This window comes from Artibeus jamaicensis, unplaced genomic scaffold (genome assembly GCF_021234435.1).
Source record: "Artibeus jamaicensis isolate MK-2021 breed Jamaican fruit bat unplaced genomic scaffold, CSHL_Jam_final contig_384, whole genome shotgun sequence".
Classification (NCBI taxonomy): Eukaryota; Metazoa; Chordata; class Mammalia; order Chiroptera; family Phyllostomidae; genus Artibeus; species Artibeus jamaicensis.
Window position 1 is genome coordinate 10,626,412 of NW_026521810.1, and position 27,993 is coordinate 10,654,404.

At 51.1% G+C, this 27,993-nt stretch overlaps 1 protein-coding gene across 2 annotated transcripts; it reads left to right on the plus strand.

Moving 5' to 3' along the window:
• The first annotated feature begins 1,827 nt into the window (after window positions 1–1,827).
• KCNIP3 (potassium voltage-gated channel interacting protein 3) lies at window positions 1,828–27,992 on the plus strand. 2 transcript variants are annotated; one of them, XM_037146174.2, is made up of 8 exons: window positions 1,828–2,248; window positions 15,286–15,410; window positions 15,852–15,921; window positions 16,214–16,284; window positions 24,050–24,157; window positions 24,716–24,820; window positions 25,419–25,481; window positions 26,080–27,992. In XM_037146174.2, exons 1-8 carry the CDS (start codon window positions 2,146–2,148, stop codon window positions 26,125–26,127), a joined length of 693 nt encoding a protein of 230 aa, XP_037002069.1. In that variant the 5' UTR covers window positions 1,828–2,145; the 3' UTR covers window positions 26,128–27,992. The 2 variants fall into 2 exon arrangements, with proteins under 2 accessions (XP_037002069.1, XP_037002070.1); XM_037146175.2 differs by lacking the exon at window positions 1,828–2,248 and adding an exon at window positions 3,293–3,359.
• Window position 27,993: the final 1 nt, after the last annotated feature.

Sequence of the window (27,993 nt, forward strand, 5' to 3'; positions counted from 1 at the left end):
TGTTTATAGCTCAGTGTTTATGGACAGTCACTGAAGCTTTCATAAGGAGGATGTGCAGGAGCACCAGAGGAAACTGAGGCAGCCGAGGGAAGGCCTCAGGAGGACCCCAAGATGGCTTCCTTTGCTTGCCTGGTTCTCTGTCCTCCCATCTCTCTTGAATTTGGCACCCTGGGCATACCCAGCTCCAGAACACACCCTGAAAGGCCACGAGCGCCCCTGATCAATCTGATGGAGGCTCTTTAACTTCTACAGACTTTCACACACTTCAGTAACTCGCCCAGTGCAGCACAGCCTGACCTCTCACATCTTGGCCTCTATGCCTAGAACTCTGCCTTTGGTCAGCGGAGACTTCATGGCATCCCACTAAAATGGAATTGAAAGCTGAGCATTTTGAATATCTCCAACAACTCAGACTTTTAACCAGTGTTGAATAGTGAGGTTGAACTGTGCAAGCCCAAAGAAAGGTCTCAGGGAGCTTCCTCCACTTCAGTTTCCACGGAAGCAGTGTGGTGCCCTGGGGCAGCGTCAGCTCTGGAACCCCGCAGGTCTGGCTGCACCTGTGCCCTCTAGGTTCCGCTTTCCTCACCCATAGAATCGGGGAGAGAAATGCCCACGACGGGAACCCTAGAGGATGACAAGTAACCCTAAAGACTTGACTCGGGTCTGCCAGTTCCAAGAGGGCCCACAGTGCGCAGATGCAGTTTCCCACCCAACCTGGAATTCGAACAGGAGACAGGAGAACCTGCTCACCATTTGTTGAAGGAAGGAAGGAAGGAAGGAAGGAAGGGAGGGAGGGAGGGAGGGAGGGAGGAGCAGAGGTTCCACAAATGAGAGTTACTATTGTTCGGGCCCCAGGTGCAAACAAGGCTCACGCTCAAGGACGTGGGCGGGGCCTGGGCTTTCTCCCACTAAGGCACTGGGAGAACCGAACTTGTTTGCTGCGGCGCGCGTGCTGCCCCCTACATCCAAGCTGGTGTGCAGCGCCCACTGGTGGAAACATAGAGTAGCGGCTCCAGCGCCGGCTACCCCCACCCGGGAGTCCCAGGGTTTGGGCACTCAGAGGATCCGGGTCTTCGCCCTGCCGCGCCCCTCCTCTCCCCTTCGTTTCTTCTTGCTTTCCGAGGCTCTCCCGCGCCCCACTACTCAGTGCCCTGGGCAGGAAAAAGGTGACCCACAGACGAATAAGAACTCCCTTGCCCTGCTCACGCGGAGCGGTTGACCTCCATTTAGCTGTTTCCCACGGCGGGAAAGGCCAGCACCAGGCCCTCCTGGAGGAGGAGGCTGCAAGTCCACGACTCCCTACCGTCAGGTAGAACATGAACTGAGCTTCTCGGACTCTAGTGCACTCTGCGCACCCTCTTAAAGTCTCGAGCGCACCCTGGTTTCCAAAACTGAACAATTTTGGAGACCAAGGCCAACTTTAATCCCCGGCGGAGGGCTGGATTATGGAAAACACCCCGGGCCAGAGGGCTTCCCGGGTCCTTGGAATGCCAACTCTGCTCAGGCGGCGGCCGCGTTTCGCACGGTCAGCCAGGAGAGGGGAAGCCCCATTCCGCAGCGGTGCCGTGCTCTCTTCCTTCCCTTCCCCTCCCCTCCCAGCGCGGATTCGGTGAAATCATCCACCCAGCGGCCTCTCGGGGCTGGCGGGGAAGCAGTGGCTGCGCGCCAGGTCCATCCAGGGCTGAACGGCCTGAGGCGGGGCCGCTTCTCCCACCCCGCCCTTCCCCGGCGCGTGGGGGGGGGGCGGCTTAGGGGACGCCTCCCGGGTGGTCGCCGGGCCTAGGCCAATGAGCGCAGGGGAGATGCGATGGAGGCTGGGCGTCCAGGAGTACTTGGGACCCCTGCACACCTTCGCCCGCGGGGCTGGAGAGGGCGCGAGAGGCGCGGCACCCGTGCGGGGCATGGAGGCGCTTCTGGTCCGCGCCGCCGCCGTGCCTCAAAGTTTGCCAACTGACACGGAAAGTTGCGCTCCGGATCGGCCGCCGCGGCGCACCGCGTCCCACCTCCCGACCGGGCCCAGCTAGCCGCCGCCGCCCTGCGCGGGGCCCCGGCCCCGCAGACACCGGCAGCCCCGCCTGGCGGGGGCATGTGAGCCGCGGGCGGGCAGCAAGGGCCCGGCGCCTCGGAGGCAGCACGCGGGCCGCCATGGGCATCCAGGGCATGGAGCTGTGCGCCATGGCTGTGGTGGTGCTGCTGTTCATCGCCGTGCTCAAGCAGTTCGGCATCCTGGAGCCCATATCCATGGAAGGTAACTTGTGGTCCCCGCCCCCCGCTGCCCTCCGCCTGGGCCAGCGTTCTGTGGGGAGGGAGCCACAGGCGCTCTCGGACAGTACGCCTAGCTCAGCCACCCAGGTCGCCTCCCGGCTCCGGAGGGCTGGGCCTGGAACTAAGAGGTCGGAGAGGGCTCGGGCCCAAGTAACCTCCGAGGGGACGGAGCCGCTGTGCTTAAGTTGGGTGTGAGCGAAATGCCAGGTGGCACCTTGAGCCGTATTGACTCCCAGGGTTCCAGCGGCTCCTTGTGAGCACAGCGGGTTTAGGCCGCCGGGCGGCGGAGGTATTGCAGGGTGAACACGATTGGAAGACCCTCTACTCAGGGTGCCGGGCGACGAGTTATTATAAAGCTTCAGCGGAGTGTTTGGGGCCATCACTTTCGCCCCCATCCAACACCCGTTCTCCCCTGCCCAGGCAAGGTTTAGGCCCACGGGATTAGTAATCAAATCCTCAGGCGCCACATTTCTGTCCCAATAAAATATTAACTGAGGAGACAGGCCTACTCTTAAATCAGACACTGCCGCCTCCCAGAGACCCCTGGCAGGCGCTCTTGGAGCTGCTTCCCAACCCTTGGTGGGTCCCTAAACTCTGGGCGGGTTGGGAGGAGGGGCCCCTGCAGGGCACACTCATTCTGAAGGAGACCTTGACTGGCCAGGGTTGTAACCTGTGCTCCTGCAGTTCCAAAGAGGCTGTTGCAGCCCTATACCCCTGGGCTGCAGGGAAGGGGCCAGCTGGTCCTGTTCATGTCACCTGTGTGCCCCTGCTGTCCTCTAAGAGAAGGATGGGCATCCACCTGCCTCAGCACTCTGCTTAACTTGCCAGGGTCCAGCTCCTGGGACTGAAATCCAGAGACCTGGGGGGGGGGGGGGTGAGGGAGGAAGAACCTGCCTCTGCCTCTGAACTGCCCGAATCTCCTTGCACAGAGGGATGCAGCCCCCGTGAAGGGCTGTGAGGACAGGAAGGGGCACAGGGCCAGGAAGCCATGCTTGACCTCCATTCTGCCTTCAGAGCCCAGAGCTCACTCTTTACCTGAAGTTCATGGCTATGTGGCCCTCAGAAGCCATCCTGCTCCATCACACCTTTTCTAGGTGAGTTCAAGAGGTCCAGGTAGAAGGAACTTGCCCAAGGTGGATCGGAGAGGTGCCACCTTAAACTTTGCACCTGGAGAAGAAACTCGTCCGAGCCAGGTCTGCACTTAGCTGGCTGCTAGCCCTGGCATGGGTAGTCCGTGATGGGGAACTTAGCGGAAAATGCAGGCAGTTGGGGCGAGGTTGGGGGGCTGAGCATCCCACGCTGCTGTGGAACACTGCTTCTTGCTGGGCACTAGCATAGCCCGTATTCCCTACCCTATCCCTCCCTATGATAGGGGTGTGTGTGGGGGGTCCCATCTCCCTACACTGGGCCAGCTGAGCCAGCTGTGCTCACCAGGGGTTGCTTTGACAGATGGACAGCCCTAGGTGGTCAGGGATGTGTCACTGGGCATCATGTTCACAGGTCTGGGCCAGTCTGAAATCGGTCTCTGTAATTCTTAAGAAGGGATTTCTTCACCAGGTGGAGAGTATGCACAAGACTGTGGAGGTTCTATTCAACCCACTAAAACAGCCACCTCAGACCCAAATGAGTTTCTCTTTTCTGGTGTATTTGCCCACTTGTCCCCCCTGAAGGCCTGGGGTCTTGGTGTTGTGGGAGAGCACAGCCTCCTAGAGTCAGCCAGGTCTGAGCTGGGAGACTGCCACCCACACAAAAACGGCTGTAATACTCCCTTAACCTTTCTGAGCTCCGGTTCGATCCTCCGTGCAGTAGGGCCAATAGGAATTCCTCCCTGTGGAGCTAGGGCAGACTTGTAACTGGGCAGGGGGGCTTTCATGACCTCAGAACTATTCATGGCATGTGATAAATGCTCAAGCTTCGTGAACCATTGCCATCACCAATAACTAGTAATACAGTGATGAATTGTACTTACAGAGGCGATTCACTGCTGAAAGCATCCCTCACTTAGGCGGGCCTCCCTGCCTGTCTCACAGGGACAGTGTTATAAGTTCCAGGCGTTCCCTGTTGATGTAGAGTGGCACCTGCTAAGTGCCTAGAAGGGTCCATTGGCCAGGGACTGTCTAAGGGACTGTCAGTTGGGCTGTCAGGACCACCAGTCCTTAGACCCCAACCTGGGTGTGAACTGGCACGGAGGGAAGGAAGCTGGTGCCCCTGTCCCTTCCAAGCCTGTGTGTGTGTAGTTGGATGTCCTCTCTGAGGCTCCGTAGTTCTCATCTGAAAGAGACCAGAGTTATGAGGCCTCTGGGGATTGTTAGGCACTAATGGATCCGGGTTGTAGGGATGCAGCTTTCTAGAAATAGATGCGGGAGTCGAAAGGCCCTCCTCTGTGCCCTGGTCCCCTGTCAGTCTCTGTCTCTGGCCACTGTGCCGGGGGGCTGGGGGGGCCTGTCCTAGTCTGGTCAGCTTACTGGGTGACTTAATTTCCTCACCGGTAGAATTAGAATAATAATAGACTCCCCCTACCCACTTCAAAGGGGTGGGGTGAACTATGGCACTTTGCAAAAGTTAACAGTGGAACACGGCTCTAAGAAACTCCTAGGGGCGGGGCTCACTGGACTGATCAGCCTTGTTCCTGAGAATGACACAGCCCCAACACCAGACCTTCGTCTGGACACTTGTGGCCCAAGGCTTAGCTCTGGCTGCTTCTTATCTCAGTCCAGTTTTCCTAAGTTCTAGACTGGTAGCTCTCTGCTGAGAGCAGGTGGCTCCTGGTGGACATGTGGTAATGTCTGGAGGCTCATTGGTGAGGCCTGAGTGTAGGCAGGTGAAGAGAACAGAGGAGTGAAGGAGAGAATGGGACGTGCCCATTGCAGAGGTGTGCACAGCCCGGCCTGCCACCCCTGTTCTTCCAGCAGGCAGCCCTAACCCTCTGTCGCTGCCTTCTTCACACAGCACCCGTGGGGGGCTGGCCTTGGGAAGGTGGCCTGGGAGCCTGGAAGGTCCACGCTGACTCGGCTTGGAGCAGGCCCGAGGGGCCGCTGTTACTCCTCCTACTCCCTTCTCTTGGCTCTCCTCCCTGCTGCAGACCCTCTCCTACCTTTGCTGGGACTGGTGATTCTCTGAGAATCCTGGGTGCTCTTATCCCTAGCAAGACCACAAAAGTCCACTAGGACTCCTTCGGCCCCTGGGCAGAGTTTCTCGATCTGCGGTGCTGACGACAATGACAGTAGCCAGCATCTAGCGAGCGCTCTGTCAAGGTCAGGTACTTTGTGCGTATCAGAATTTTGTCCTCATTTTAGGCTCATTTTATAGATGAGACTGAGGCTCAGGGAGAGTAACTGACTTGCCTGAGGTTCCCCAGCCAGAGAGTGGCGGAGCCAGGACCTTTCTGGGTTTTGGCACAGTCCTGGGTGTGTCTCCAACTCTTTAAGAGCAGAGGGGCATGCACGCCAGCCTCTTACAGCTCAGCTGTTGGGAGCCCAAAAGGAGGCAGCTGCGGGGACCAAATCTAAAGTGAGAAGAGCCCCCCTCACAAGACTGTGGGAATGAAATGTGTGAGCATGCACGAAACTCAGAAAGCAGTGCGCAGCCCAGAGGGAGCACATAGTGTTAGCTCCCGTCACTTCAGGCAGAAATGACCCAGCCCAAGTGACCCCCAGAGTCCCACATCACTGACTGTGTGCTAGAGGATAGTGGGCAAGGAGGATGCGCTCAACAGGCTGCCAAATAAGACTTCATATGAGATCCCTAAGTTTCTTGGAAACCACCAACTGTGTCCAGATAAGCAACGGTTGAGGCAGAGACTTGGAGAGGGAGGGCCTTGCCCAAGTGCCCCAGCCTCCAGCTCCGGTCCACCTCCCTGACCTCCCTGTCTAGCAGAAACCTCCAAGGAGCCCACCTCTCTCTTCCCTTCCCTGGAGCCAGCCCAACAGGCAGCAGCCTTGGCCAGTGGGGACCAGGGACCTTGCAGAAGACATAATGAAGGATGTCAGCTGCTATAGACAGCCTGTGACACCATGTGCTCGCTCTCTGCCAGGCCCTGCCTTCTGAGCTTTGCATCGTAGCTCAGTGGTCTCCTTTCCTGATGCTTATCTGTTTCAGATATCCTTCTTCTGTCAGCTGCGAACACTGGACGTTGTCTCCTCCCATTCTGCTGAATGTCTTTAACGGGTCACAGTGCTCTTCGTCTAACAGAAACCCTTCATATGAATGGGATTGAATTCATCCATTTTTCCCTTTGTGGTTTGAGGTTTTGAAGTTTTCAGAAGTCTTTCCCTACCTTTAGTTGGCAAGATACATTTTTTTAAAGATGTTATTTATTTATTTATTTATTTATTTATTTATTTATTTATTTATTTTTAGAGAGAGGGGAAGGGAAGGAGAAATAGAGGGAGAGAAACATCATGTGTGGTTGGTTGCCTCTCATGTGCCCCTACTGGGGACCTGGTCTGCAACCCAGGCATGTGCCCTGATTGGGATTTGAACTGGCAACCTTTTGGTTCGCGGGCTGGCACTCAATCCATTGAATCACACCAGCCAGGGCAAGATACTTTTTATTTTAACTCTGCAGCTCACCTTTCATATTTGGGTCTTCGTTCATGGGAAAGCCACTTTGGCACATCGTATAAAGGGCTCCAGATTCATTTTCTGTATGTGGTGAGCCAGCTTCCTTAACTCGATCAGCTGAACAATCTGGCCTTTCCTTGGTCTTCTGTGAAACTCCTTCTGTTGCACTCCCTGGTCTGTCTGTCTGTCTGTACCAACCACACAACTTACTGTGTGACTGTGCAGTACGTATTAGTGTCCGGCACAGAAAGCCCCCTCTTTGTTTCTCTGTTCTAGACTTTAATGAACTTTCCATTCCTCATTCTAGATTTGAGAGTAAGTTTATCAAGGTCCTCAAAAAGTCCAACTGGATTTTTGATTGAGAGTGTGCTGAATTTACAGATTACTTTGGGGAGAAGTGACCTCTTTATAATATTATATGGCCCTATCCAAACGGAAATGTCTCATTTATTCAGATTACCTGTCTATCTAGAGGTTCTTTCAGGTTTGGTTAGTGCTGAGATACTTTTTAGTTTTTATTGATATTATGAACTTACAATATCATAAGTTCATCGATCAATTATGATATTATTGATGATATTAAAAGATATTGTATTATCTTTTTATTATATTTTTAGGTGGTTATTACTAGTGTGGAAATTGCTATTGGTTTTCATGAATTAATCTTCTTTCTGGCGACCTTATCAAACTCTCATGTATATTGATTCTTTTAGTCCCTGGGAACTTTGTTTTCTACAAATAGTGTTAATTTTATCCCTTATTCCCAACTTTCACATCATTTATTTCTTTTTTTGAAGTTTCATAGAGCATTGGTAGGACATGAGTTGGTGGTGATGGAGGCCAACCTTGTGACTGTGGCCAGATCTTAAAGACAAAGTGTCTTTGCCTTTGCCATGAAATCTAAAACTTTCTGTAAATACGTAATTTGCAAATGTGAGCTGCATTGAGCTGAGGCAGTTCCCTTGATTTCCTAGTTTGCTAACTCAGTTGTTGTTCGTTTTAACTATAAATAGATGCAGATATTTACCAATGTCTTTTGCATTAGGATTTTCCGGGAGTTTCCCTCCTTATTCTCTTACAGATAGTCTTCTTGATCATAGTGTACTTTTATTTTTTAAAACTACCATTGGAGCCCTGGCCAGGTATGGCTCAGTTGGTTGGGCATCCACCCGCAAAGTGAAGGGTCAGTTCCTGGTCAGAACACATGCCCCAGCTGTGGGTTCAGTCCCCAGTCCAGGTGCTTAGGAGAGGCAACTGACTGGTCCCTGCTTTTCTCTCACATCAACGTTTCTCTCCTTTTTCTCCCTCCCTTCCCCTCTCTCTAAAAATAAGTAAGTAAAGTCTTTTTAAAAATATGCTTGGATTCAATTAGCTAACATTTGGTTTCATCTATGCTCAAAATGAAATGAACATATCATTTTTGTTTATCCAGCTTTATTGAGATATAATTAACACATAACATTGTGTGAATTTAAGGTGTACAATGTGACAATTTGATACATGTATATAATGTGAAACAATGACCACAACAAAGTTAGTGAACATATCCATCGCCTCACACCAATAGTATTTTTTGTTGTGCTGGTGGTGAGAACATTCACGATCTACTCTCTCATCCACTTGCGAGTATGTAACACAGCACGGTTAGCTGCCGCCGCACTGCTGTACATTAGACCCCAGACCCGCTCACCTTATACCTGGAAGTTAGCACCTTTGACCTGCATCTCCGCATCTCCCCACCTCCACCTGCAGGCAGACACCACTCTACTCTGTTTCTCTGCGTGTGGCTTTTTTTTTTAGATTCCACATAGAAGTGAGATTATACAGTATATGTTCTTCTCTGTCTGACTTGCTTCGTGTAGCATAAAGTCCATAAGGTTCGTCCATGTCAACACTATAATTTTTACTCTTGCATTGCCCATGTATGACTTAGGAATCAAGATGACTGTGTCCATCACTGCATTAGTAATATGGAGATCACTGGTGTAGTGATCATTAGTAGTTTGTGTGGAGTGGTGGGCAAATGCCCCAGAGGAGTGAGTTCAAGAGAGAACAGAAGGAGAGGAAGTGAAGACAGTGAGTTACAGGAGAGAGAAACACAATCGCTCGAGGGGAAAGCAGGACCAAGGGAGTTTTGTTTTCCAGTTTTATTTTTGTAATAGAAGAAATGGCATCGTGTGTGTGTGTGTGTGTGTGTGTGTGTGTGTGTTTGAAGTTTTTGTTTTATTTTATCATTTTGGCCTTTGAGGCAGAGGGTTAGGTTGCTCACATTCTTTAGTTCCTGGGACAGTATCAGTCTTGCCTTATTTAAAACCCCTCTCTTGGTTTATCTTTCCTTTTCCCTTTCAATCCTCCATTTCCTCCTTCTCTGTAGCTGTTGTTCTAATTTTATTCAGTTTTGATTTTTTACACACAGTGCCATTTGCCTTTTTTGGTGCCCAGTTCTGTGGTTTTTTGTTTTTTTTTTAAACAACACAAGTTTATTTTCTCATAAATCTGAGATCAGGATGCCAGCAGGATTGTTTCCTCGCAAGGCCTCTTTGCCTCCTGGCTTGCAAACGGCGCCTTCTCACCGTGTCCTCAAGTGGTCTTTCCTCTGCGTGCGCCACTCTGGTGTCTCCCAGTTCTGTGAGTTTTGACAGATGCGCATCATATAACCACTACCACCATCAAGATACCCAACAACTCCAACACCACAAAAATTTCCCTCACCTTGTAGTCTGCCCATCCCTTGTCCTCAGACCCTGATATATTTCCTTCTCCATGATTTCTTTTCTTTTTAATTTTATTTATTTATCTTTAGAGGGGAAGGGAAGGACAGAGGGAGAGAAATATCAATGTACGGTTGCTTCTCGTGCATCCCCTGCTGGGAACTGGCCCCTGCTGGGAACTGGCCTGCAACCCAGCTATGTGCCCTGACTGGGAATCAAACTGCGATACTCTGGTTTGCAGGCCCACGCTCAATCCACTGAGCTACACCAGCCAGGGTCCATGATTTCTTTAATTTTATATTTTCCAAAATGTACAATTGGCATCTTACATTATGCCTCTTGAGTCTGATTCTTCAACTTACCAGTACATCTGAGATCCATCCTGGTCACCGTGGCTCTCAGGAATTTGTCCACGTTCATTGCCAGTTAGTGGTCCACTGTGCGGATGTGGCACAGTTTGGTCATCCATTCGCCAGTCAGACGATGCCTGGGTTATCTCCAGCTTTTGTGAATTAAGTTGCTCTAAATGTTTGCCTAAGTTTTTGTGTCAGTATAATAGGTTCCATTTCGTTTGGGTAAATAACCAGGAGTGGGATTTCTGGGTCAGACGGTAAGCGTAGGTTTATAAGAAAACGCTGTGCTGATTTCCAGAGTGTCAGCACCATTTCCTTCCTGCCAGCAAAGTATTTCGTTACTCTGCGCCCCTAACAGTGCTTGAGGTCGTCAACATTTGTTACCGAGAGCTAAGTGATTCTAACAGGTGTGTGATCGTGTTTCATTTGGTTTTAGTTCGGATTTCCCTCACTGTAAATGGTGTTAAACACCCTTTTATGTAATCATTTGCCATCTGTACATCCTCTTGGGTGAGGTATTTGATCAAGTCCTCTGTCCATTTATTAACATGGGTTGCTTGTTTTCTCGCTGCTGAATTCTCAGAGTTGATTATAAATTCTAGCTATCCTTTGTGAGAGAACATGATTTGCAAATATTTTCTCCACGCCTGTAGTTTATCTTTTTATTTAACAGATCTCTTACAGACCAAGTTTTCTTTTTTCATTAAAAAAGTAGAATTTATCATTTTTTTCTTAATCTCTGTGCTGCTGCTGCCTTGTGTAAGAACTCTGCCTAAACCCAGGCCATGAAGATTTTCTTCTGCGTTTTTTCCAGAAATTTTATAGTTGTATGTCTTACATTTAAATCTGTGCTTCATTTACTCAAAGTTCATTTTTCTTGTAACGGATATCCAATTTTCCAGCACCATCTGTGGAAAAAAACTATCCTTTCTCCACTGAATTGCTTTTGCGCATTTGTCAAAAATCAGCTGGTGGTATTTGTGTGGATCTGTTTCTTGGCAGTCTGTTTCATTGTGTTCATCTGCACGTTTCTCTCCTCCAGGACCAGTCTCAGCGATTACAGCTGCATACCGTATTTTGCCACATATAATGCGCACCCACGTTTTTGGCCCAAAGTTTCAGGAAAAAATCTTTGGCTTTAACTTTTTAATTCAATTTTTACTTATTTATATTCAGAAACAAAACCAATGATCATATTCTAGGGTATTATTTTGCAGATGGATATCATTGCTTTCTAGAGTTACACTTTTAATATGTAAATATAAATAAAAGGATTTTAATATGTAAATAAAAGGATTTTTAATATGTAAATATAAATAAAATATGTAAATAAAAATAAATAAATATCTATGGATTATAGATAATTCCATATCTATATACATATATAGATATGGAATTAGTACTACCCAAGTATAATGTGCATCCTTATATTTTCCTCAAAATTTTGGGCAAAATGCGCATTATACATGGCAAAATATGGTAATAAGTCTTAAAATCAGATAGACTGATTTACCCCGCTTGATTCTTTTTCAAAGCTGTTTTAGCTAGTGCTTCCTTTGCCTTTTTATGTAAATTTTAGAATTGTTGTGTCTACATCTACAAAAAAAATCTTTCTGGGATTTTTATTGGAAGTTTGGTAAGTAGGTAGATAATTTTGGAGATAATTGACATCATTGTGATGTTGGGTCTCTCAGCGTACAAACATGGAATGTCTCTTCACTTATTTCTGTCTCCCACGATTACCATCATCAGCATTTTATAATGTTCAGCATTCAGATTATGTGTGCGTTTTGTTAGACTTGTGCCTCAGTATTTCATACGTGGGGCAAGCAATTGTAAATGCTATTATTTTTACATTTTTTCAATGGTATATTGCTGGTCTATAGAAATGTGACTGATTTTGTTAATTTTGTGTGCTGTGACCTTGCTAAACTCACTTATTAGAGGATTTTTTGTATATTTTTTGGGATTATCTGCATAGGTAATCATGTCATCTGCAAATAAGGATACCTGTTTTTCTTTTTAGTCTGATCGGTATGCTTTTCCTTGCTCTCTCCCTTTCTTTTTTCTTCCTCCCTTCCCTTCAAACCCCTTTATGCATTGGCTAGGACTTTTTTAAAAATGATGTTGAATAGGAGATGGGAGAACAGATATTCTTTCCTGTTTTCAATCTTAGGGGGAAGATACTCAGTCTTTCACCATTAAATACCATGTTAACTGTAGCTTTTCGGTAGGTGTCTTTTATCAAGTTGAGGAATTTCCCTTGCATTTCTCATTTACTGAACTTAATTTATTATGAATTTGTCAAATCCTTTGATTTTTTTTCAAATCCTTTTTTTCATCATCGGTACGATCATGTGTTTTTCTTTAGACTGCTAGTATGGGGGATAATGTTCATTTATTCTCAAATATTAAATCAGCCTCGCATTCCTGGAAAAGTCCATTTGTGGTATGCTCTTCTTTTTAGACATCAGTGGATTCAGTTTGTGACTGTTTTATTGAGAATTTTTGCCTTTGTGTTTAGTGTTGGTCAGGACTATTCAGGTTATCTCTTTCATTGCAGGTGAATTTGTGCAGTTTGTGGTTTTGTGACACTGGTCTGTTTTATCAGTTATTGAATTTGTATGCAGAGACTTGTTCCTGGAAGTTCCTTTTTTATCCTTTGAATGTCTGGAGAGTCTATACTTATTTGCCCTGTTTATTCTTGCCATTGGTAATTTGTGCCTTCTCTCTCTTTTTGTCTTTTTCATTCTTGCTAACATTTTATCAATTTTATTGATGTTTTCAAAGGTCCATCTTTTTTTTACTTTATTAATGAACATATTTTAATGGATATTGTAGTCCCAATGTTGTCTGATCTAGTCAGACCACATTCATAGTATTGAGAGTTGAATTTCAATAGAAATATTATTCAGAGAAAATCAGCCAGGCTAGTCAAGTATCTAGCTATGGTATATAATGAACAATTGAAGGTACCAAGGATGCTCAGGGATTACATCACATTTACAGACAAAGTCTAAAAATGTGAACCATCTATGCCACCACAAAGGACCACCTTTTGATTTTACTAATGTTCCCTATATTTTTTATTTTCAATTTCATTGTTACTGCTCTTACCACTTCCTATTTCCTTCCTTCTGCTTGCCTTGGGTTTATTTTCCTCTTTTATTTTTTATTTTCTTGAAGCGGAAGCTTATTCAAAATCTTTTTTCTAAAATAGGCATTTAATGCTTTAAATATCTCTCTAAGTAATTTATCTACATCCCACAAATTTTATGTTATATTTTCAAATGCATTCAATTCAAAACTCTTATTTTCCTTCTGACCTTGATTTTTTATTTGATAGATATCATTTATCTTCGTCCTGAAGTACTTCCTTCAGCATTTCTTGTAGGGAGATTCTGCTGGCACCAAATTCTCTGTCACTCACTTATCTGAAAGTGCCTTCATTTCACTCTCTTTTTTGGAAGGATATTAACATTGGATATAAAATTCTAGGTTAACAAGGTTTTTTTCCTTCACCAGTTTGAAGCGTTGTTCCATTGTCTCTTGATCTACATAATTTATTGTGAGAAGTTAGCTGTTTTTCTTACTGCTCTTCTCTTGTAGTATCTCCCTCTCCCCACTGGCTCTTCTAAGATTGCCTCTCATTCTTTGGTTTTCATCAGTTTGACCGTGCTGTTCCCACATGTGTTTGTCTTTTTACTTCTCTTTCTTGGAGTTCACCGAGTTCCTTGGATCTCTGTACTGATGTGTACCTCTAATTCACTGAACAGTTCTCTCTGGTGTGCATCCCCTATGTTGTGCTTCTCTATCCTGTTTTTGATGGGTCCCTGGGATGCCTTCAGATCCCCATAAAAAATACTGTTGCCATGAGCATCAATCAACAGGTCCCCTTAGCTGGGTAAGATTTTATTTGGGATGTTAGAATCCAGAATGGGATTGCTGTCTTGCAAGGTTTGCCTATACTAAACTGACTGAAGATTGCCAGTTGTCCATATGGTGATGAGATAATCCTAAAGGGAGGAAAGAAAGATGGTGAGGAGAGAGGAAAGAGTGGGGAGAATTTCTGGATCCTCATACTTGAGTAGGTGAGAGGGGACAGTACTCACTGTGCAAGTGGAAGACTTAGCCAGGAGCAGGAATAGTTCATCTTCAGAGAAGGAGGAAAATCAGAGGCTGGGAATAGATGCAGTAATTGGGTAGGTGTGATGGTAGGAACTTGGAGAAGTTTTCTGTGGCTTCTATATTCTTGGTGATATAGGAAGCATCCTGAGGTACGGGATGGAGGGAATGAGGTACTGGCAGTTTAAAGAGGAAACTATGAAATAGTTACCTCAGTGTTCGGGAGTGTGCATGACCACAGCAGTAGAGCCCACTTTCTGAGCAGTTTGCAGGCTGCTCTTGAGTTAGTGAGAGTGAGCCGTGCTTCTAGGAGAGGCCGGGCATGGAGCAGGCCCAGTAAAGGGTTCCATGGGCTCGAGTTAGCAGTGCTCCATGCCCGGCACTGTCCTGGGCTCCACAGGCACAGGGTGGGCAGTGCAAAGGGGCTACAGGTCACCATGGATTCAGTGTTTTGTGGGGTGCCTGGGGAGGTGGGGGTGGTGACAGTGTGGGGGGAAGGTCTGTAATTATGTGACTAGGCTGCTCTTCAGGTTAGGTACTCAGTGCTTCTCTGTGTATAGCTCTAAAGTGATCCATGCCACACCAAAAAAATTAGGAAAAGATAAAAAAATGATAAATAAAAAAGTAAAGATCACCTGAAATGCAACTCCCTCCACCCGAGGCAGCTGTAGTTAGTTAACATTTGGATGTCTTGTTTTTAAACAAAAGGGCTTGTCCCTGCCCAGTGGGCCCTTGTGGTCTGACCTCCAGTCCAAATGTAAGTAACACCCCCCACCAAATGCAGCCAAGCAGCAGCAGTGCGTTAGGCAGAACGAGCCAAGAGGGGTCACCTCCCCATTCCTGGCAGAAGTCAGGGAAGACCACATGGAGGAGATGGTCATGAATTGGGTCTTGAAGGTTGAGGGTCCCTTGAGTCTGTCTTGCTGTCTTTATCCCTTTCACTTCCCCTTGTTCAGTGTTTCTCAAGGACAGGGCCAGCTCCCAGCCTCTGTCCCACTGTGTAGCTGACAGGGTGGGCATGCCCCAGGTGAGATGAGAGGGGAGGGCTCACTGTGTATGAGGAGAAGGGAGGCAGAGTGGCCTGAGCGTGCTGCTCCACAAGAGCCCCTCCATTGGTGCAGTGTGCTGCCTATGTGGCCATACACATTAGTCATGCAAAGCAAGTCCCTCTGCCCCTGACATCAGCCCATGGCCTGGCATCCACCCTGTGGCGAGATGGAGAAGGGAGGCTACATGTTCCACTCTCCTGGGTCTGTGTCCCCCTCCAGATAGCAGCGACAGTGAGCTGGAGCTGTCCATGGTGCGCCACCAGCCAGAGGGGCTGGAGCAGCTGCAGGCACAGACCAAGTTCACCAAGAAGGAGCTGCAGTCCCTCTATAGAGGCTTCAAGAACGTGAGTGATACCCATCCCCCAGGAGAGGCCCTCACACACCAAGCCCTTTTGCCCCTGGCTCCAGAAAGGGGGATTCTAGCCCAGGCAGACCTTACGGAAACTTTCATGGCATAGCAAATATCCTGGGGCCTTGATGAGGCTTGTATTTTGTGGGAGACCTCTCTGGGAGTGTGTGGGCCGAGCCCCAGAGTCAGAGTTCTGAAGGCCCTGTGCTCCTCTGTGTGCCTGTGTGCTGGCACAGAGGAGGGGTGCATGGAGGGGCCAGATTGGCCCGAGGGCCCCCACCTACCCCTCCTGCACCAACCCACCCAATCACCAGGCTTTCCTCGGGGCTCAGTGGAGTCCAGCAGTGCCCTGGACAGCAGGCATCCCTCAGAGCGTGGGGCTGGGGCACAAGGCTGGGGTGGCTAAGGCTGCTGAGGGGGTGGCTTCCTGCTGCAGGAGTGTCCCTCGGGCCTGGTGGATGAAGATACCTTCAAACTCATTTACTCACAGTTCTTCCCTCAGGGAGGTGAGTCCAAGGCCAGCCCCCATGCCCTGCTCCCCACTCCTCCTGAAGCCCCCACTTTGTCCCTATGGCAGTTCTGCAGAGGGTGGGTGTCCCTTTATGGGGAGGGGACCCTCACCTCCACCTCTGTGCTCCCCCCACCACTTGTTTTCTTGAGGCCTGGTGTTGCCTCTATCCCATTGGAAGGGGGACCCCAGCTCAGGACACAGGTGGACCCCCAGCACGGCTGCCTGGGGTGGGGACTTGACTGCCAGGAGGCCCTAAGACACCCCAACCAGTAGCCTTGCTCCCCCAGATGCCACCACCTACGCGCACTTCCTCTTCAATGCCTTCGATGCTGATGGGAACGGGGCCATCTGCTTTGAGGTAGGTCTCTGTCATACCCTCCCACATCCCCGCATCTTGCAAGGTGTCCCTCTGCTCTGGTGCCACACCCTCAGATTGTCTAGAGGGTTGGGCATGACCCTGGGACACATGCTCCAGGGTGTCCCCTGGGGAATGAGTGGACTGTACTTAACTGGCCCTGGATCTAACTATGAAGTCAGTGGAATTTGGTTTTGCTGTCTGACCACCCTAGTCCCAGCCTTGTCTTCCAATCCAGCCCCACCGAACCTCCCCCCACCCCTGACCCCCTCGGACCTACCGAGGCACCTGAGGTGGCAGTGACCCAGGGTGAATTTGCATCTGAAAAGGACACAGGGCTGCACTCAGAGATCTGTGCTCACAGTGGGGTTTCAGGATCCCAGCCCCAGAATTGACCCCCTTTCCCAGAAAACAGACAGCCCCTCACCTGAGCAGGCTCCTGCCATCCCAGCCAGACACTAAAGGAGTCTGGTGTCCCCCTGCAGTGCCCCCCAGTAGGGCCTCACCAGGCTCTGTGTGGGTGGCCATGGGCCCCACCCAGGCCAGGACACAGGATCATTTAAAGGAGGCATCTCTGTGGAGCCCAGGCCCCTAAAAATAGCTGCAGGTGAAAAACTGAAACCTCTTTGGGGAAGAAAACCATGCTGAGAACCAGGCGTGATCGATAACCACTCAGCCCAAGGGCAGTGGCAGGAAAAGCACAGGGCCAGGCGGCTGCCCAGAAAGCCCCCGGAGCAGCTGGAGGGATGATAGCAACTCGTAACTCATCCCAACGCTGCTGCATTCCCCTTCACGGGCCAGCCCGCCCTGCGGCGCGCGGACACCCTGCCCGGCTGACCACAAGGGCTCGCACGCGCCTGCATGCGTGCGTGTGTGTGTACACGCGCGCGTGAACGTGCAGTGTTTCTATCTTCTTTATTCTCAGTGCACAGTAAAACTTCAATCCGTATAGAGGAGTAAACAGGAAAATTCGTTGTTCCCCCAGGCCCTCCCCTGTAACCAGTTTCTGTGGGTCTGTCAGGAGGCACCAAGATATCTGGGAGTGAAGTGCAGGAAAGACTCTAGTACGATGGGCCACCAGGGCATTGTGGGTGGTGACTCTTGTTCAGAAATCAGAGGATCAAACTGCTCAGTGTGTCCAAGTGGGTGTTGGGAAGGTCTAGGTTACCCCCTGGTCATCCCTCTGACTCAGTCTCCAAGGGAGGAGTCTTGTGGTCCCTTTAAGGTGGTTGAGGGCAGGTCTTTGGTGGGGGTGCTGTTAGTGGCTGAGTTGAGGGTGCTGGTGCTGAAGCCCCTCTGCCTGGCACCTTCTCAGAAGGCTGTACCCTCTGGTGTCATTCTGGGCCTTCCACGTTCTCCGCATGTGAAGTTAATCCTGCAGTTTCGCATGGTGTTTGTTTACCGTGAGGACTCTTGATTTTGGCTTCCACTCTAGGAAGGCTTTTTCATGAAGGGAGGAGAGCAAGTACCTCCCCAGGACCTTCCAACCAGCAGAGCACCATCCTGGCTGCTCCTGGGCCAGGAAGGGTCCTGACAGGTTGGGGGACACTCGGCCCCCTCATGGCCTCAGACGGAGCCTCTTCCATTCTCTGAAAATGGAAACTCAGGTCCGTTTACTGTGTTTATAGTGACCCCGATTTTTCTGTATATTCTCGAGAGACAAGATCCATATTTTTTTTAATTTTTTTATTGACTATGCTGTTACAGTTGTTCTATTCCCCCCCTTCATTCCCCTCCACCCTACCCCCCCGTCCCCACCATTACCCCCCCTTTAGTTTATGACCATGTGCCTCAAGTCCTTTAGATTCTATATTTCCCATGCTATTCTTCCCCCCCCATCTATTTTCTATCTACTGTCTATGCTACTTATTTTCTGTACCTTCTCCCCCCTTCTCCTCCTCCCACTCCCCTGTTGCTAACCCTCCTTGAGATCTTCATTTCCATGTTTCCACTCCTGATCTAGCTGTCCTTTTAAGTTTGCTTTTGTTTTAGGTGTGATTGTTAATAACTGTGAGTTTGTTGTCCTTTCACTGTTCATCTTTTTTACCTTTTTTATCTTCTTTTTCTTAGGTAAGTCCCTTTAACATTTCATATAATAAGGTCTTGGTGATGATGAACTCCTTGAATTTGATCTTATCTGAGAAGCACTTTATCTGTCCTTCCATTCTAAATGAAAGTTTTGCTGGATAGAGCAATCTTGGTTGTAGGTCTTTGGATTTCATGACTTGGAATACCTCTTTCCAGCCCCTTCTTGCCTGTAAGGTCTCTTTTGAGAAATCCGCTGACAGCCTGATGGGGACTCCTTTGTAGGTGACTGTCCCCTTAGCTCTTGCTGCTTCTAGGATTCTCTCCTTCATTTTAATTTTGGCTAATATAATTATGATGTGCCTTGGTGTGTTCCTTCTTGGGTCCAACTTCTTTGGGACTCTCTGAGCTTCCTGGATTTCCCGGAAGTCTATTTCCTTTGCCAGATTGGGGAAATTCTCCTTTATTATTTGTTCAAATAAGTTTTCCACTGGTGGCTGTGCCTTTCCCCCTTCTGGTACCCCTATAATTCGGATATTGGAGCGTTTAAAGATGTCCTGGAGGTTCCTAAGACTCTCCTCATTTTTTTGAATTCTTGCTTCTTGACTCTTTTCTGTTTGGCCATTATTTGCTTTCTTCTGGTCCACTCCATTGATCTGAGTCCCAGTTTCCTTTTTATTGCTATTGGTGTCCTGTGCAATTCCATTCATTTCAATTAGTTTCGCCTTCATATATTTGTCTAATTTGTGGCTATAATCAACCAGTTCTGTGAGGATCCTGATGACCAGTGTTTTAAACTGTGCGTCTGAGAGTTTTGCTATTTCTTCATTGCTTAGATTTATAGGCTCTGGGGCTTTGAGATCCTCTTGAGCCATTTTTGGTCTGTTCACGCCCTTTAAGTGTGAGGAGGTGCGCCTTGGACTCCCAGGTCGCTGGGTTGTGATGCTGTATGTGGGGGCATGGTCAGAGCGGGGAAATGGCAGCACCCTCTGCTGTTTCACGACGCTGGGTGAGAAGCAAAGCCTTAGGTGGTTCACCAGGGCCGGGCCACTCAGTCGCTGGGTTATGACGCTGTATGTGGAGGTGGGGTCAGAGCAGGGAAATGGCGGCGCCCTCCCTGCCGCTTGCCTCGGGGACCTGCTGGGTTCCAGTCCAATCGCCCACTCCACTCCCTCGCTTGTCTATCCGCGCACAAATGTGCGACCACAGTCAACCCGCAGCCCTGCTCCCTCGCTGTTTCCCCCATGGTTGCTCGCTCAGTCGCTCACTAGGTCCAACCCTGCTCCTGGATTCCACGCGCCTGAGTCCGTCTGACCGAGTTTTCCTGTGCAACCCCGCTTCACCAGCTGCTGGTTTTGGCCCTTACCGGTCAGGCTGAAGAATTTGTTGTTAACAGACTTCCGAAAAGTTCAATTTTCTGTGTTCTGGCTGTGTTTTCTGTTGCTAATATTTAGTTGTCTCTAATCTTGGTTGTGTGAGAAGGCACGGCATATCCATCTATGCCTCCATCTTGGCGGAAGTCCTAAGATCCATATTAATTAAAGTTACTGACATGGGAAAATAGTGTAACTTCCCTGCCCTCACCAGAAAGACTATCAGAAAATACACTGGCAAAACCAGCTAACCTTACCATTGCCACCTGGAGCTGTGGTCCCACATTCTCTCTCAGTGCCTGCCTCCTGCCCCTGTCCTCCTGGGACCGGCCTCCTTTTGCCCCCTGAGTACAGACAGTGCCACACACAGATGCAATCCAGGGCCTTGCTAATGCACCTCATTCATCATGCCAGGGCTGATGCTCTTTTGAAGAGTTACGACGTGTGTGTGTGTGTGTGTGTGTGTGTGTGTGTGTGTGTGTCTCAAGAAGACTACGGCTGCCTCTGCCTGACCTCCCAATGCAGTAGCTCGCTTCCGGCACACTGACCACACAGGGTGTGCTGTGAGCAACCAGAGAAGGCCTGCAACCTGCAGTCATACCCTCTGGTCCCACCCTCTGGCTGAGCTCCTGCTCTGTGGTCTGCCTGGCACCCCTTATGGGCACTCTGGGATGCTTGGAAACTATGGTTTCTCTGCATCACAACGTCATTTGTAGGAACCCCTCACCCTTCCTGGGCTCTGCCTCAGGGACAGCCACAGAACAGGGCTGTGGATGTGATAGGCTTCACACACCTCGGATTTAAGAGCAAGCAGTCACATACAACTAGGGATGGCCCCAGGTGCAGCAGTGCTCTGCGGGGCTGGCAGTTTGGAACTAGCAAGCTGCTGGGCGTGGGGTCGTGTGTGTGTTATTGAGGACAGGCCAGTGGCCTCGCAGGGTACATTTCCAGCCACCTCTTAACGTGTGCTCTGGCTCACAGTGCCTGCGGCATCATGGATGAGACATGAGACAAATTCACACGGACTACCGAGTCCTGTGGAGGAAAAGGGACCACATGGCTACTCCCTCAAGCGGGGAGCACCTCAGAGTGGCTTGGCCACCCTCTCAAGGGGAAAGCGGCTTGTAGCGGCCTGGCAACTCTCTCAAGGAGAGAGTGCTGACCCTTGCCTAGACAGGCTTCTATTGTTTTTTTTTTGTTTTGTTTTGTTTTTTTTTTTGCGCAGGAGTTCAGGTACAACTTATTAATCATTGTCAGGTAGTAAACAGTAGATAGTATACAAAGAACCATTAAGGCTTCTCCTAAGTCAGGGTCTGCCAGCTAAAAGGCTACAGAACTTTGGGAACATAAACTCACTTTTTGCTTAGGCCTTTATCATTGACCTAAAAGCATTCTCAGCAAAGTAGGCTTTACAGGATTGTTAGGAATTCTTTCCTTTGCGGGATCACCTGGGGAGCCTGCCATTCTCAGCACAAGGCTGTACCACCCTCAGTCACTGTTTCCAAGCTTAAGTCAGGCAGAGGAGGCAGATAGCCAAAGAATTTTTGGAGACTTCTTGGAGACAGACTGAGGACTCAAGCTTTGTCAAAGCCAGGGGGCAAGGGTCCATCACCCCTTTTATCAATAGCCCCCCAAGTCCTTCCCTGGGGCCTCCATGTGATCACATGCCTGTCTTAGGTCGTCCCTCCCTTGAGGAATCTTACCCGTCATCGGCTAACCGATCATGCACTGGGGGCCAGTCAGGGTGAAGTAAAAGGAGCGGAGGCAGCACCCCTGTCAGGGAGACAAGCTTTGTCTCCTTAGTGGCTTATGGTCTGAAGGTTGCTCACTCAGCCTTAGCCATGGGGGATTTCAGCTCCTGAAACCAGGCAGGGTGGTCCCCAACAACCTCTCTCCGGGTGCTGTCACGGCTGTACTTTACACACTTAGGAACACTGTATGGGGACATTTCTTGGTTGTGGTTGACCACGAGGCCTTCCACACTTCAGGCCCAGGTGTGTGAAGGCAGGAGGAGAGGACAGCAGTGTCCTCCCATGGCCCCACGAGAAGAGGGTCCGATGTGGCACTCCATATCTCTGTCTCCCCCTGGGAAGCCTGTCAGACCCAGGAAGAGGGAGTGACCCGAACTCAGAGATGCTGTGAGTCTTCGTCACTAAGTAAATCACGAACTTCAGTGATGACCTCACCTCCATCTCAAACAACTGTCCTGTGGTTTCTGCTCAATACCAGCATTCTTTCATTTTCTTCACTTTAACACACGCATGACTTCAAGCATCCCATAGGTTACAGGGTGTACCTTGGAAAACAGCAGTTAACACCCTGCACACCTGAGGAGTCAGCCTTCTCCTGTTGTAGCCAATTGCCACTCTTTGTCCCCATGTCCCCCGGTAGCATGCCCCTACTCCTTCCCACCTGTCCAGGCTTAGCCACGGCCTGGGGCTGTCTGGTGGGGAGGACTTGGGCCCCCCAAGCACACACCTTCTCAAGCCCAGCTTCCAACAGAAGTACAGGATTCCGACTGGACAAGGACTCACAGTTTACCCTGATCGTGGGAGTGCGAGCCCAGGAAGCCGTGTGGTAAACTGTGGCAGTGCTCTCCTCCCCTGCGCGTGTTCTGAGTTGGCCTGCCTTCGACGACCGTCCTGAGTTTTCACCTGCCTGGTACCTGCGACCTCGGCATTGACGCCACCCCAGGCCCTTCTCCAGTCATCTGACTGGGCATCTCTCTGAGGACCCCTCCCCAGCCTCCGGGCTCCCTCGTCCACTGGGTCCTGGGAGCACCACCTGCGGATCTCTTCCCCTCTCTTCTGAACTGGGGTCTCCTGGTTCCTGGATCCTGTCACCTTCTTCTTTCCTGCTTTACTCTCTTTTTTCAGGGGCACGTCTTCCAGCAGCTTCCTAGGAAAGAAAGAGTATGTGGGAGGTAACTTTGAGTGTTTGGATGTCTGGGAGAGTCTTCATTCTGTTCTCACTCTTGCCTGACATGCTGAGAGGGACCAGAGCGGAAGTGGGAAGCTGTGCCCCTTCGGATGGTGGCCGCTGTGCCACTGGCTTCCTGCCCCAGTGCTGCTGTCAAAGGCAGAGCCTGCTGACCCCTGACCCTGTGCAAGGGACTCGGTTCCGGTTTTCTCTTTGGTTTCGTTTTTCTTCTCTGGAAGCCTGTAGTATCCTCTCTTTGCTGTTGCTTTTCTGAAATGGCATCAGGGTATATGCCTACAGGCAACACGGCGAGCTGTTTGCAGGTGTGGGAAACCTCCCCTCACTTCTTGACCTGCTCTCCTGTGTCCTCCAGTCCTCCCCGTGCCTGGGGGGGGGGGCTCTCTTTCTCGTCATTCCTGTCTGGTTTGCAGCTCTGCCTTCCCCTACGTCATGGAAGATTCCACTGACTTCGCCACCCTTCTTCTAAGTCTGTTGTTCTGCATTCTTATTTTTAATTCCCAAGAGCTCTCTCTTGTTCTCAGTGATTCCTTTTTTTATAGCTTCTTATTTTAGGGATGTGAGATTTTAGGGATTTGGAGATTTTCAATCTCCAAATCTGTTTTTGTTCAGTTTTCTTTTTCCTGTAATAATGTTTGTTTCTTCCCAGTTGCTTTCCTCTGTTCCCCTTAGGCTTTCTCATTTGTGACACAGGCTTCCTCAGATCCAGGAAGTATAACATTTGAGTGAGGACTACGCCCCGTGGAGTATGGCCCTGTCCCTCCGCAGTCCGCCACCCTCTGCCTTCCCGGGACAGGCCTTCTCTGCTCCCCTTCTTTCCGAATTCCCTGCGAGGACCCCATGGGCACGGGGGCTCCACCTGCAGGCTTGCAGGAGTGGAGGGAAAGACTCATGCCCCACCGGCTGTTCTAACACAACAGTGGGCTTTTCCATTGGAAGCTATTGGAACTTCTCTCTTGTCACATTACTGATCAATTATTCATCACACTCGGAGGTTTGTCCTGACCCAGGATTGAGCACTGTTAGCTTAGCTTTTGAGGCTTGACGTTTTCAAGCACCCTGACATGCAGATACTGGTAAACTACAAGTCGGGTACTCCTTTTATGAAAGAGTGCCCCCAGAGCCCCTCCATCATAGCGGTGCACTGCAGTCCAGGACACCATATGTTTGAATGCCTTTACTTGTGAAGATCAGTAACAGCCACCATGTCATCCCTGCCACACACACGCTCATGAATGCACACATGAGCATGCATTCATACATGCACATATGTGTGCATCTGTGTACACACCCTGTCGACCTGATGGACACCACCTGCATGCTCTGTAATGGACACTCCTCACCTCTAAGCTGTGAATTCACTGAAGCCACACAGTGAACTGGAAATCGAATCTGGGGTCCGGCTGTCACTCCTCGACCTTCTTTCTTCCCAGGACTTCGTGGTGGGCCTTTCTGTCCTCCTGCGAGGAACCGTCCAGGAGAAGCTCAAGTGGGCCTTTAACCTCTATGACATTAACAAGGACGGCTACATCACCAAAGAGGTATGGGGCGGCTGGGGCATGGCCCGTCTGGCCTCCCCTCCCCGTGCAGAGACCAGGTGGGAGGCAGCCACCAGGCAGCTCTCCGGCCTGGACCCCTGAGTGCAGGGAGCATGAGGCCGTGTGCCCCACACCACACGTCTGCATCCAGTCTAACAAGTGTCCTAGGATCATCCCCTCTTCCAGGAAGGCCTCGGGGGACACAGGTGGAGAAGCCTAGAGTGGGGCTGGCTTTGGCTCCCACCTATCAAGGGGCAGTGTGGCCCCTTAGATGGGGGGGGGCCCTCACCACTCAGGGCCACAGTGGATTCTTTTGGCTCAAACATTCTTTTGTATATGAACTAGTTGCTATAGTTTTAAATTTTTGAGCCAAAAAACCTATGTCCAACTTCTTTCGGAGAGTCCGAAGCTATCCCTGGGCAGAGCTGATGGGGGCCCCTTCTCACTCACACCGCCCTAGAAAGGCTCTCCAACTGCAGATGCAGCCCCTCCCCTCGGGCCCTTGGACCCTCCCCCCTACTCTTGCAGCTGGACTCAAGCCAGCTCCTCTGTCTACCCCAGGAGATGCTGGCCATCGTGAAGTCCATCTATGACATGATGGGCCGGCACACCTATCCCCTCGTGCGGGAGGACGCACCTCTGGAGCATGTGGAGAGGTTTTTCCAGGTGAGCCCTCGGCCTGGGTAAGCGGCAGCTGCGAAAGGCAGTGGGAAGAGGAAGAGGCCCCTGCCCAGGGCGCCCAGGGCACGCCACTCCCCTCTTGGAGCACCCCCTCCCACAAGGAGGTTAAATGAGCATACCTCACTCTGCTGGTTGTCAGGACCAGAGGAGCAAATTCAAACACCATCCCCTCCTCGATCAGCTGAACCTTAGCTCATGGATCGAGGGTCATGGCTGACATCCTGGCCAGTGTTCTGGTGCCTTCTGAGAGCTCCCCCAGCTCCACCTGGGAAACTGCAAGATGAGTGGGGCTGGGGTGACTTTTCTCTGTGTCCGTGGGGCATGTGGCCCTCTTGTGCCTCAGTCGTTCCATCTGCCTTGGTTGCCTGTCAGGGCCCATTCTTGGAAGTGTCATCCAGGAGACTGTCAGAAGCAGCTGGGGGTGGGAGGGGCCCAGAAGGGTACTGTATGTGGCTGGGATCCAGTGTAGGGGACAGAGAGGACAGTGGGGTGGAGGAGACCCAACAGTCCACGTCCTCAGGCCTGGGGCAGCGACAGTCCCTGGTGAGACACAGACTCACTGAGGGTGTGGCTTGGGTTGCAGAAAATGGACCGGAATCAGGACGGGGTAGTGACCATTGATGAGTTTCTGGAGACCTGTCAGAAGGTAGGTGTCCTCGGGAGTTGAGAGTACTCAGTGTCCTGCCCCTGCCGGCCCTCAAGCCACTCCCCACCTCCAGGCTCCACTTCCACCCTTCCATCTGAACCCATCTGCTCCCTACCCGCTCCTGCCAGCCACAGCCCACTTGGGCACCCTGTACCTCCTTTGTGTGCTTTGAATTAGAGAGGGCAGGTGTGGGGCCGGCAGGGGGGCGGGGCCACGTGGCCCTTGGGAAGGGTCACTCTGGGGAACAGGCTCCCGGAGCCTCCCCAGCTTGCTGACCCTCCAGTGCAGAGCACCCTTGCGGGGTGTGGGGGAGGGAGCGCTCTGGACCTCTGCCACTGACCTTGCTCCCACAGTGACCCTGGCCTCCATCTGGGTGAGCATCCAGGGAGGTTTGTCCTTCAGTGAGTTAGTCAATCCCAGATGGGCTGCACTTAGGCCATGGGGCCACACACAGGCTGTGCCTGACCAGTACCCCATAGCCCAGGGACACAGGCAGCAGGCCCTGCAGAATGGATTCCGGGTCCCTGTGCAGAATCTGCTTAAGGTGGTCGAAAATGAGCACTGCCCCGACCCGGCCTCTCATCCCTTCTCCACACAGGACGAGAACATCATGAGGTCCATGCAGCTGTTTGAGAACGTCATCTAGGACACATGGGGTATTGCCAAGTGGCCACTGCCACCACCTCAATCCTACCAGGAACAGCCTCCAGGAGAAACATTTTTCTAATATATTTGCAAAAAGTGAAGTTTGCTCCAGACACAGAAACACACCCATTCCTCTGGGCTGTCAGAGGGGGACCAAGGTGGGGGGGGGAACTACATCCGGCTGGGAGCTGGGTCCAGGTGACATGAGTCGCACTCCCCCAGCCAGCCATGTCCCAGGCCAGCAGGGCGAGGCTGCCTCTGGGGTGGGCTGATGGGAGAGCAGTGTGTATGGCCACTGGCTGCTGGATGTGAGCAGGAAAGTGCTCAGCTCCTTCAGAGGATGGTCCAGTCTCTAGCGCCAAGGCCCCTCCTTTGTGAGCCCAGTCACCTCTCCCTCCTGCCCCCATCTTTCCTACCACCCATCCACCAGACTCTGGGCTCCTCATTCCCCCAGCCATTCCCAGCCCACTATCCACACTCCCAGAAGGCCGCTCATTGCAGGACCCTGGAGGGGAAGCTGGGGGTCAAGGAAAGAAGTAGTGGGGGCAGGGCCTGCTGCCTCCTGGAAGGGACTCCTGGGTGAGTTCTGCTCCAGTGATGAGGGACTACAGGGCCCTCCTGTCCCTCCATCCCAGGAAGGGGGCCCTTAAGCTCAGGGTTGGATTTCCTGATAGAGACTGTGAGGGGCCTGTCTGCTGACTCAGCTGGGTGGGAGAAGCCCTCCCCCACTGCCCAGGCCTGCTCAGTGGGGATGCAGTAGTGGGGCTGCCCCGACCATTCGGGCTCTAAACTGTCCACCCCAAGGTCATTATAGGTCCTGAGAAGAGGTCACGTGGCTCAGGGACTGGCAGCCCAGGAGCCCAGTGGAGAGCGAGCCCAGGAAGGGCTCCTCCGTCCCGGTCCCTCAGCCTCTGTCTCCCTCGGCCCAGCAGTGTTTGCCACCACTCCACACAGGCGCACCCCAACTCCACACAAAAAGCACAAGCAGCCCGGCAGCTCAGGTTGAGCCCACAAGGGGAGCCGAAGACACTGCTTTTCCCAGACGAGGCCCTCCTGGTGGGCTGAGCATGAGTCCCCCTATCCCTGATACAGGTGGCCCGGGGAGGGAACCTGGGGTCAGGTCTGTGCCTCAGAGCAGTGGGGGCTCAAAACCTCCCCCCAGCCCAGCTCACCAACATTCAAAAGCACAAACCCCGGGACTCTGCTTGGCTAGGTTCTGCTCTGGGGGTGTGGCCAATGTCCACCTGAGGCCAGAAACAGCAGTGCGGGCTGAGGGGCCTGAGGTGGGCGGCAGGCTCACAGGGGCTTCTGGGGGACAGATGACAGCTCCTGCCTGCTCAGGCAGCACAGGCCCTTCTGAGGAACATTCTCAACATACATTCCGTCGGCCGCCGCCCCATCTCTGCTCAGCCTGGCTCCGGGTGGGCAGGACCCGCGGGGCAGGGTGGGATGGCGGAGGCCATGGACACTGGTCTGGCTTGGCCCTGGGGACTTGTTGGCACCCACAAGTGGCCCTCTCCTTGGAGTTGCACTGATACCCATCTCCAGTCTGACTGGGGGGGTCCCTCTCCCCTCCTCCAGGAGGGCGTCAGCTTTCCCTGGCTCAGGGATCTTCTCCCCCTGCCCCCAGTCCAGTCCTCCCAGCTGGCGTAGCTCTGCTTCTCGGGCCCAGGCCCTCGGGAGGGCCCTCGCTGTCCCCCGTCTCCCTCGGCTGGGCCAGGCTGGCTCTCTTCCAGTCAGGAGAGGGTGACACTGGGACGTGGCCTGGCCGCCTGTCTGCATGGCAGAAGCAGCTCCCTTGGGCACAGCCCGGGAGGGCACTTCCTGTTCTCAGTGCCCACCAATGTTCAGTTCTGTATATTTTAAT